The sequence below is a fragment of the Pristiophorus japonicus genome, chromosome 4, assembly GCF_044704955.1.
Source record: "Pristiophorus japonicus isolate sPriJap1 chromosome 4, sPriJap1.hap1, whole genome shotgun sequence".
Classification (NCBI taxonomy): domain Eukaryota; kingdom Metazoa; phylum Chordata; class Chondrichthyes; family Pristiophoridae; genus Pristiophorus; species Pristiophorus japonicus.
Window position 1 is genome coordinate 240,413,003 of NC_091980.1, and position 11,171 is coordinate 240,424,173.

At 41.4% G+C, this 11,171-nt stretch overlaps 1 protein-coding gene across 2 annotated transcripts in view; it reads left to right on the forward strand.

Moving 5' to 3' along the window:
• Positions 1-8,317, forward strand: part of txndc16 (thioredoxin domain containing 16) — a 215,085-nt gene extending 206,768 nt beyond the window's left edge. For both annotated transcript variants that reach the window (XM_070879211.1, XM_070879212.1), the window contains exon 20: positions 7,304-8,317. In XM_070879211.1, the coding sequence (XP_070735312.1) occupies positions 7,304-7,593 (290 nt within the window). In that variant the 3' untranslated portion in view covers positions 7,594-8,317. The remainder of the gene's footprint in view (positions 1-7,303) is intronic.
• The last annotated feature ends 2,854 nt before the right edge of the window (positions 8,318-11,171 follow it).

Consider the following 11,171-nt stretch of genomic DNA (forward strand, 5'->3'; position numbering starts at 1 on the left):
TGAAGAATGGATGTGTATCTTTGTCTGTTACCTGGTTTGGCCATCCATTTGCAATATATTCATACACCTTTGACATCACTGGGTCACGTTTGGTTGCTCTACCAATCTCTTCAGCTGTGACTGGCAGTTCATCACTGTGTGAAAAATAAAACACTTCTTGCCTATCGGGTGTAACTGGTGATGGGGAAGGCAATCTAGACATTGCATCAGCATTACTGTGATCAGCTGATGATCTGATTCAATATCATATGTATATACTGACAAAATCAAAGCCCATCTCTACATTCGGGCTGCAGCTAATGTTGGAACTGGGGACTTTGGATGGAGGATTGCTGTTAGGGGCTTATGGTCCGTAATGATTGTAAACTTACGACCATACAAGTATTTGTGAAACTTCTTGACCCCAAAAATGAATGCCAAAGCTTCCCTTTCAATTTGCGCATAATTACTCTCACTGGCACTGAGAGTGCGTGACGCAAAAGCAATTGGTCTCTCCTCCCCACTACGTGCTACATGAGAGATCACTGCCCCAACTCCATACTGTGAGGCATCACATGCTAGCTTAATCTCCTTAGATATGTCATAGTGAACTAACATGATGCTCTCTACCAATTTGCTTTTACACTCCTTGAATGCTGTATCGCATTTTTTTGACCACTTCCAATGGACCTGCTTTTTCAAAAGTTCATTCAATGGATGTAATACTGTAGCCAAATTTGGTAGGAACTTCCCATAATCGTTCAAAAGATCCAAGAATGAACAAAGTTCAGTGACATTCCTGGGAGTGGGTGCATTTCTGATTGCATCCAGTTTTTCCATGGTTGGATGTAAACCATCTTTGTCTACTCTGTACCCTGAGTACTCCACTGAGTTTTTAAATAACTCACACTTATGAGCAGACACTCGTACTCTGTGCTTCTCTAGCCATTTGAGGACTTCATTCAATATGGTATTATGAATTTGCCTATTTGGTGCTGAAATTAGTATGTCATCCAAATAACATACTACCCCTTCAATACCTTGCAAAATCTGGTTCATCACCCCTTGGAATATGGTAGGGACGGAAGACACTCCAAATGGTAGCCTATTAAATTGATATAGGCCTAGATGAGTATTTATATTCAAACATGACTTGAATTCCTCATCTAGTTCAAGCTGTAAGTAGGCATTCGTAAGATCCAGTTTTGAGAAGATCTGACCACCTGTCAGTGTTGTGAACAAATCTTCTATATTCGGCAATGTATTGGGGACATTACCCTCTAGAACCTGGTTAATGGTTACTTTATAATCACCGCACAATTTTACCTTACCATCGGACTTAGGTACAACAACAATGGGTGTAGCCCAATTACATCGATCAATCTTACAAATAATGTTCTCAGTCTCTAGTCTTTTGAGTTCTTGCTCAACTTTCTCCTTGAGTGCATATGGTATGGAACGTGGCTTGTAATAAACTGATCTAGCATCCTTCTGTGCCCTGACACTCGCCTTGAAGCCTTGGATCGGACTGCCCGTTTCGCAGAACACCTTCGGATACTTCTTGATAACCTCATCCGTTGATGAAAATCTCGCCTCCACACAGGAAATCTTACTCCAATCCAGCTTCAAGTGAGCTCAACCAATTTCTTCGTAGTAAGGCAGCTTTGTCTCCTTTCACTGCTATTAGAGTCAAGTTCTGAAATTGATCTTTATATTTCACTGGTACGGTGATACGACCTACCACAGGAATTTTATCTCCCGAGTAGCCTCGCAGCTCTATCTTGGATTTCTCCAGTTGGAAATCACGCAATTTGTCGAGGTATAGCGACTCTGGTACTACACTCACGGATGCATCCATGTCAAATTCCATTGGTATCTTGAATCCCGCAACATCTATGTGGATTTTGATGCTTTCCGAATCGCTGTCCATTAACCTTGTGCTCCTGATGATGTGTAACTCTCTAACATCTCCTCGTCCTGTTGTTGTTCTTCTGTGCTATGTAGTCTCTTGGGATTTCTACTCATAGCTTTGAACGCTGGACTCATAGCTTTGAAAGCTGGTTTACCCTTCAGTCGACATGCCTTCGCAAGTTGCCCAGTCTTTCTGCAGAAGAAACACTCTGCCTTCACGTATGGACTACTTTGAGCAATGTGTTGTCCCAGGCACCTATAGCATGACTTCGACGCTCTGTTAGAATTTCCAGTTTCTGAGACTTTGGTACCCACAATCTTTTACTTTCAACCTGCAGGTGATTTACCGTGGTTGACTGACGACCGTAATTAATATTTAATTCTCGGGAATATTGTTCGGCCATGACCATCAACCTTGCTGACTGACAAGCAATCTCAAAAGTCAAGTCATCCGTCGTCAATAACTTCCATTTGATCGCACCATTTTTCAATCCACAAACAAAATGATCCCGTAATGCTCGGTTTTGAAAGTTTCCAAAATGACAATGCACCGATAGCTTTTTTTAATGCTACGATGTAATCACTGATACTTCCATCAGTCTTTTGATTCTGAATCCCGAAATGCTAGCTTTCAGCAATTTCTAACGGTTTGGGGTTACAGTGCTGCTCCAGCTTCATTAAAATCTCTTTAAGCGTTGTGACCTTTGGCTCGTCAGGCACAAGCAGATTTACAAGGGTTTCCTCCAATGCCTGACCCGCCTCCGATAAGAAAATCGCTTTCTTACGTTCCAACACAGCCCGGTTCTGGACTGCAGTGTCTGGAACTTCGATTATGTTATTTGCAGTGAAATACAATTCTAGCCGATCCACATACGTTTTAAAACGTTCCCGGTCGTGTCTATATTTTCCCAAATGTCCGATTACACCTGCCATTTTAATCTCTGGCTGTTCACACTGTGTGCTGTATTTTACCTGGGATTTTGTAGCCTTTTTCCAAAGACAGAAACTTCCAACGTCTCTCTGTCGGCTGGCTGAATCCTTCACCAACAAAATTTAAGCTTTAAATCATCCGAAAAATCCCATCCTCATTGCCAAATGTGATATATTCACAGAGCACAAGCACACACAGCTCCTAACATGGCGGCAGCTCTCTTGGAAGCCTCCGGAAGCTGCCTGGTTCTGTTTATTATTAACTCTGCAGTTGCAGTACACAATACGTCCACATCCACAGTGTGGCACTACAAACATTACAAGCTTACAGACATTACACACGGGAGTGGAAATGGCGCAGCCCGCAGATTTAGTCATGGTTATGGAAGCATTTGAGAGTGAGCAATCACCCATCACAGCCCGACAGATTAGAACCTGGACGAGCCAGGACCCCTTACTGTCCCTAGTTAAAAACTGTGTGCTTCATGGGAGTTGGTCCAGTGTCCCAGTGGAAATGCAGGAAGAGAGAAAGCCGTTCCAGCGGCGCAAAGATGAAATGTCTATACAGGCAGACTGCCTTCTGTGGGGAAATCGGGTAGTGGTTCCCAAGAAGGACAGAAACATCTTCATCAGTGAACTCCACAGCACCCACCCGGCATCGTAATAATGAAAGCGATAGCCAGATCTCACGTGTGGTGGCCTAATATCGATGCGGACTTAGAGTCCTGCTTGCGCAGATGTAACACATGCTCACAGTTAAGCAATGCACCCAGGGAGGTGCCACTAAATTTATGGTCTTGACCCTCCAAACCATGGTCTAGGGTCCATGTCGACTATGCAGGCCCGTTCTTGGGTAAAATGTGGTTGTAGATGCGTACTCCAAATGGATTGAATGTGCGTTAATGTCGGCAAGCATGTCCGCTGCCACCACTGAAAGCCTGCGGGCCATGTTTCCCACACACGGACTACCCGATGTCGTTGTGAGCGACAACGGGCCATCTTTACCAGTGCCGAGTTCAAAGAATTCATGACCTGCAACGGGATCAAACATGTCACATCTGCCTCGTTCAAACCAGCATCCAATGGTCAGGCAGAGAGAGCAGTGCAAACCATCAAGCAGGGCTTGAAGAGGGTAACTGAAAGCTCACTGCAGACTCGCCTATCCCGAGTCCTGCTTAGCTACCGCACGAGACCCCACTCGCTCACTAGGATTCCACCTGCTGAACTGCTCATGAAAAGAGCACTTAAGACAAGGCTCTTGTTAGTTCACCCTGATCTACATGAACAGGTAGAGAGCAGGCGGCTTCACAAAGTACATATCATGATAGGGTAAATGTTTCACGCAATATTGAAATCAATGATCCTGTATTTGTATTGAATTATGGACAAGGTCCCAAGTGGCTTCCCGGCACTGTCGTGGCCAAAGAGCAGAGCAGGGTGTTTCGGGTCAAACTTTCAAATGGACTCATTCACCGGAAACACTTGGACCAAATCAAACTCAGATTCACGGACTACCCTGAGCAACCCACTTTGGACTCTACCTTCTTTGATCCCCCAACATACACACCAGTGGCAACTGACACGACGGTTGGCCACGAAGCAGAACCCACCATCCGCAGCAGCCCAGCAGGGCCCAACACACCAGGCAGCCCAGCAAGGCCAGTTGCACAGCAGCCCAGCGAGGGTCCAACAGACAGTTCACCAATACCAACATCTGCACCAAGACGATCAACCACGGAAAGAAGGGCCCCAGATCGTCTCACCTTGTAAATAGTTACACTGTTGACTTTGAGAGGGAGTGTTGTTATATATGTAAACTTGTATTTACCTTGTACAGCCACCAGAGGGCTCATCCCCTGGTGCCCCAAGGGATCCCATAATCCCTTGGGAGCACAGGTACTTAAGGAGGCCTCACAGGCTGGAGAGGCACTCTGGAGACCTGCAATAAAAGACTAAGGTCGCACTTTACTTTGAGCTCACAGTATCCAGTCAGACTCTTCATACATAACAGAGAGGGTATTGGGTCGAAGCAAGATATCCCACCAGCAGCTTTTTAGATTAGCTAGCGATAGATTATATAGAGCGGTATTTTTGAGAAGTTTGCGACCGGGTTTTCGCCGCGATTTGACCCTCTGCGACGAAAACCCGGTCGCAGAGCCCGGGCGGGATCCTCGGATACCTGCTAGCGGCGGCGATGGGACTTACTGCTGGGGAGAGGTGCGCCGATGTTGCATTCGCAACCAACTTTCAGCTCTCTCATGACCCGTACGCCACGCTCAGGTCAAACCTGTCGATACAGCCCTGCCTGTAGCGGTAAGTATGAAAATCTGCAAAAAGGATAAGTTAAAGTTTTTATTTTAAATTTTTTTTTGCGGCGATTACATAGTTAAGGGTCTTCTAAATGTTTTTGGAATTTTTTTTTCCCCCTCCCAAGGCCTCGCTTACAGTGCTCCCGACCAGGGACTAAATTTGGCGAAACTCACATTTTTGAGCCGGGAATACTCTTGCAATGCCTCCCCTTATCGATGTGTCCCTGGCGCAGACATAAAACCCGAAGGTTCGGCCTAAAAACGGTAGCATTGCGACAATGGTAAGTTTCAGGTATCGCTACCGTTTTCGCCGAGAAAACCCGAAAGCCGAAAATCCGTCCCTTTGGTGCGTAAAGGTGCGAACGTGCCTGTAAGAGCCGCATAGTTTCCGGGTTTTGGCGCACAAAGCGCATGCACAAAATCCCGGGACTTGCAATCTGTCAAGAATGTTCGTGATAAATCCAACGCATCCCCGGGAAATGGGCATTCGCGGGTGGAGAGTTGGGCTATTTGCCCAATATCTACCCAATGAATGCCTGTGAAATTTTTACGCCTGGTAAAAGCAGACGTAAGGCCTGCTTTTGCCAGCATAAGAGTTTAAAAAACGTAACAATAACATTTTATCAATCATTTATACATTAAAAAACCTGTACAATAAGGTACGTTTATGTTTAGTCCCTTTAAAATACAAAATGTAATTACATTTTTGTTTAAAATATTTAATTAAGTGCCATTTTAATAAATTTTAAATATGTAACTTAAAAAAACATTTATTTGATGTGTAGAGATATTTTTGGGGGTATTCTCATTCATGTTTATGGGATTTCCGTACATTCGGAATCCCCATCAATATGAATGGGGATTCCTCCTTTTATCGGTTGGCTGAACCGCATGCACCTCTGGGATAAGTGGGCCTCTCTACTTGTGAGTACCTGGAGAGGCCCAGGACCGTGAATCTCCGTACCTCCTGGACCACCAGCTACGTGGCATTTTAAACACCCCTATTAGATCACCTCTCAGCCTTTTTCCAAGAGAAAAGAGACCCAGCCTGTTCATTCTTTCCTGATATCATCCTTGTAAATCTTTTCTGCACACTCTCTAGTGCCTCTATATCCTTTTTATAATATGGCGACCAGTACTCTAAGTGTGGTCTAGCCAAGGTTCAAAACAGGTTAAGCATAACTTCCCTACTTTTCTGTTCTATACCTCTAGAAATAAACCCCAGTGCTTTTTTTGCTTTTTTATGGCCTTGCCAACCTGTGTCCCAACTTTTAGCGATTTGTGTATTTGTATTCCGAGATCCCTTTGTTCCTCTACCCCATTTAGACTTGCACCCTCCAAGTAATAAGTGACCTCCCCATTCTTCCTACCAAAATGTAATACCCCACATTTATCTGTGTTGAACTTAATTTGCCAATTATATGCCCATTCTGGAAGTTTATTAATGTCCTCCTGTAATTTGTATCCTATCTTCACCACCTCCCCCCCTCCTAATTTGGCATCATCTGCAAATTTAGAAATTGTGTTTTTGATTCCAAAGTCTAAATCATTAATGTAAATTGTGAACAACAGTGGTCCCAGCCCTGATCCTTGTGAAACACCACTACCCACCTTCTGCCATTGTGAACAGCTACCCTTTACCTCATCTCTGCTTTTTGTCTTGAAGCCAGTTAGCTATCCATTCTGCTACTTGTCCCCTGATTCCACATTCTCTGACCTTGTTCAAAGGCCTTTTGAAAACCTAGATAAATTACATTTACTGCATTACCATTGTCTTACTCTCTTTATTACCTCTTCAAAAAAAAAACAATGTTTGTTCAAGCAAGACTTTCCCTTTAGAAATCCATGCTGATTATTCATTATTATATTTTTGGTGTCTGGATATTCCTCTACTTTAGAAGGGATTCCATTATTTTTTCTACCATGTATTGAGTAATAATTTTTTAATAATTATTATCCTCATGGAAAGTCCTGAACTGAACACTGCAAGCTATTAATTTTTAATTGCAATTCTTTATTGTGTTGCTGAGTTGACATTCCAGGGTCAGCAGGAAAAATGAGTTACTAACAGAAGAGTACAACTTCAAATCTATGATTATTTAAAGGATCAAGCAGTCTCTGTATGTGTTTCAAATATCAATTGCTGACCAGTTTCTATAAACTTGCTTCCACAGATCTCCTGCAAGGTAAAGAGTGGTCACCCCCACAAACCACTTATGACTTTCTGGCCATCATGGATAGTGTACGCCCTGGATTTGCAAAGCAGAGGACACCCAATTCTGCAAAACGAGAAGATGCCTATGAGGAGGAGGAACATGAGACTGAACAGATGAGCAAGAGTAGTGAGGAAGACGATCATGGAGAACCAGCTGCAGAGTCTAAAAGAGTATATTTGCACGGGACAACTCCCAAACCTCCAGATAAGGAAAAGAAAATGCAGCACGAGTTTCATAATGAACTGTGATCAGATAGCAGAGTTCTGCAAGTGCATATCTCAGAGTGTTGTCAGGCTAGAATGATTTTAGTGGCTGAGGCATAACAGAATTTGTGCTTGGATGTTATATGGCCTTTTTCAGTAAAGGACACAAGTTACTGACAGAAGCTGATTGCACAACAGGAACTGAACACTCATGAGTTAATCCTGTCATGCAGCTTAACATTTTCTACATGAATCGGGCAAAAAAACAACCAGCCAATTTCCATTGGAAATAACGTAAATTCCTGGATATCAAACGATTCAGTTATTCTTTTGTAGCATATATATGCATTTTGTTCCTTGATTTAAAATTTGAAATTAATTGGGTGTGTAAAAACAGAGTTGGCTGAATTTTTCAGTCTTCTTTGTGTGACTGAATATCGTTGCACAGCAAGAATTAACATATGGTACATCAAGTATAATAGTTCCAAGATGGTGTAGATTGGATTGGATTATGAATTATGTTTGTACTGTGGTTTCCAGTATCATGGTCTGGTGAAGAATCCCTATTAGCCATCCATTCAACTTTTAGTCATTGTGTCTTGTGTGTTTTCCTCTTTGTAATAAAGGTAAAATTTGTTTTTAATCTTGAATTGAATTGCAGTACACATTGTTATTTATTCACCCAAACTAAGTCATGTCAATGTAAACCAGTTTTAATTATTTATAGAACTTTGTGCATCTTGCATTTTTAATAAACCACTCACATTTATTCATAATTTGAGGTTGTGTATGTATTTTTAAACAGCAATACATCTTTTGCATGTAGATAGTCCTTGTTAAACACTGATGACAAAAATTATTGCACAGATATCTGGTTTGTATTTCATAAGCTGCTGATTTTACAGACAGCAATAGCAACAATTTTAAAGGGGAAATATGTTTTAATACAAAATTTACTTTTTTTTAACAATTCAATAAAACCATGATGGATGAAACGATGATACTTGTGTACAAAAATATTTGATTTGCTCTGGAGTCACAAGACTTTAAAAAAATTTCAACTGCACGATTTGTTGGCTTTATCTTATAATATTATTTCTGTAAAATCCTTATCAAGGCTGTTGATGGCTCAGTGTGAAACTCCTCATGACATCCTGTTAGAAATTCTATTGAAAACAAGGAAGAGCACTGGCTTTAAAAGTGCCTAGCTAGTTATATCAAATAATTGTAGTTATAACCTGACAATACTTAATTAATTATTTTATTTCTACTTTGTTCTGATCTGACACATTTCAATTGTGAATATAGTTTTCCCGATTATTGTAAATGCAGAAAAACATAGCAATATTGGTTTATGAAAATTCCATGGATTTCACCAATGCAAGTCGCATATTGGGAATTGGCTTTTTGTTCAGTATGTGACATGAAATTACATTGACTATATTTTCCTTCATTTTTCAAAAACCCAGAAAAATGGCATATTTTCATCATAATTTACAACACACTGATGAAATTGGGGGAACGTGTAGTTTTGAAATGGGCAATTTTTACAAATGTGATTTTTAAAATAGTAATGAAAATACACATAGTCAATCATTGCCCACTTGATATGATTTTCTTTTCATGAGTCATTTATGCAGTATAAATATCAAAATTGATTAATCCAGCCATGGACTTAGTTATGTAGGGCTCAAAATTGGCCAGGAATTGCTCCGTTTTTTTTTGAGCAACTTGATTTTTCTGGAGTATCTTAAAAATCCACATTTTGCACATTCAATTTGCGCCAGTGTAAGTGAGTTAGAATTTTTTTTTTTTTTTTTTTTTTTTTAAAAAGGGGGCGTTACTAGCCACCTACGCCCGTTTTGGCCATTTAGGCCACTTGTCCAGCTAATAGTTACTCCAAACTAACTTAGACCAGCGTATGTGGCCGCTTGTGAAAACCCTTGTGGAGAGTTAAGAAATCAGCAGAGAGTTAAGAAATCAGCGCAGGTAGGTATATCGGAGGCCAGCAGAACTTAATGATTGACTAAAGAATGTGAATAGGATCAAACAGCTATACAGGACATCATATGACAAACTTCGCAAAGTTAATTTACTATACAACAGAAGCATTCATGGAAGCTTAAACTACAAAAATAAAAGAAGTAAAAGATAGTTGAATTAAATTGCCCTAATCTCACAACTAATTTAAACAACTATTTGTTTGCAATGATTATACTGGGCCAAAATTGAGCCCATATTATCTAAATAAAGTCTACTTCAATAAATAAGATATTCTCTCAGTGTTCCTCCGTCACTTATGTTCTTCTTTCACAATAGCACCAGCTAAATAGTCAAATGGTCACCACTATTCACAAAAGACAAAACATATTTACATAATTTTTTCAAAATATCCAAATAAAAAATAGAAGTAAGTCCTACCCTACCTTCATCTTCAGCCCGGGAAGGCAGCGGGCCGGCCTGTGTGGTAAGCCACTCGGCCTGGGATAGGGACGGGACGCACCAGCAGTCAGTATGATGATGATGATAATTGGGTCCCATTCTGTAGCACGCACACTGAGAGGCTGGGGGCAGTAGCTACTGCGCATGCGCGCATACTCCCAACGCGTATGTGCAGACGTCTCAGCACTGTTTTCAGCGCAGGATGCTGGCTCTGCCCCCGACCCAACTGGCTACACTGTGTGAAGACCCGGGAGAGGCCGAACAGCGTCCAAAGTGGGGACCGATTTTTTTCAGAGCACTTTTCAACGCAGAAAAGCAGCGCATCTCCGATGAGTGCGCCGAAAAAAGGGGTGAGCCAATTTTGAGCCCTATGTCACTCAACTAAGATGATGAATACTTAGTAATCAAGCATTGCATGTAATTTGTAACATTATAAATTAAATGTTTGTGTCATGAAGGGGAAAAAAAAGTATTGCAGAAAGGAATTTTCTTGGATCAAAGCACCATATTTCAGTCCCTACTCTTAGGCTTAAAGGCAAAATTGGCATAATCACATGGGGCCTTTATTTGGACAGGAAAAATATGATGATTTATGTCCTAAAAAGTTCTGTGTTGAGGCTGCTTTTATTTAGCATATACATAAATTAAATGGACTTAAAACACAAAACCGAGAAGTATAATTGTGACATAACTACCCACAGACTCAACTGCAGGTCTCATTGCATCAACTGATTAAAGCACAGGAAAAAGATGGTTCACATTAATCATGTGCATCTACGCCTTCTGAGCTCAGCACATTCTCACTCAGAGAGCCCAAAAGCAGCTACTCAGTCCTCATCGGAAATGATAGAAATATCAAAATTGATATCTGGTTTAATGGGTTTTAAGTTGTGTAAGAGTTAGAATTGCATTTACATGCTGAAAATTCTGTTTGGCAAATTTAAATGAACAAAAATGATTGAACATAACATAAGAACATAAGAATTAGGAGCAGGAGTAGGCCATATGGTCCTTTGAGCCTGCTTCGCCATTCAATAAGATCATGGCTGATCTTTGACCTCAACTCTACGGGCCCAAGTTTCGGGCCGCGCCTAGAACGGCGCAGCCCCGACCTGGACGCCCGTTTTTCGCGCCACAAAGTGCGCCTAAAAAAAACTTACAGATTCTCCGGCTCCCTGATG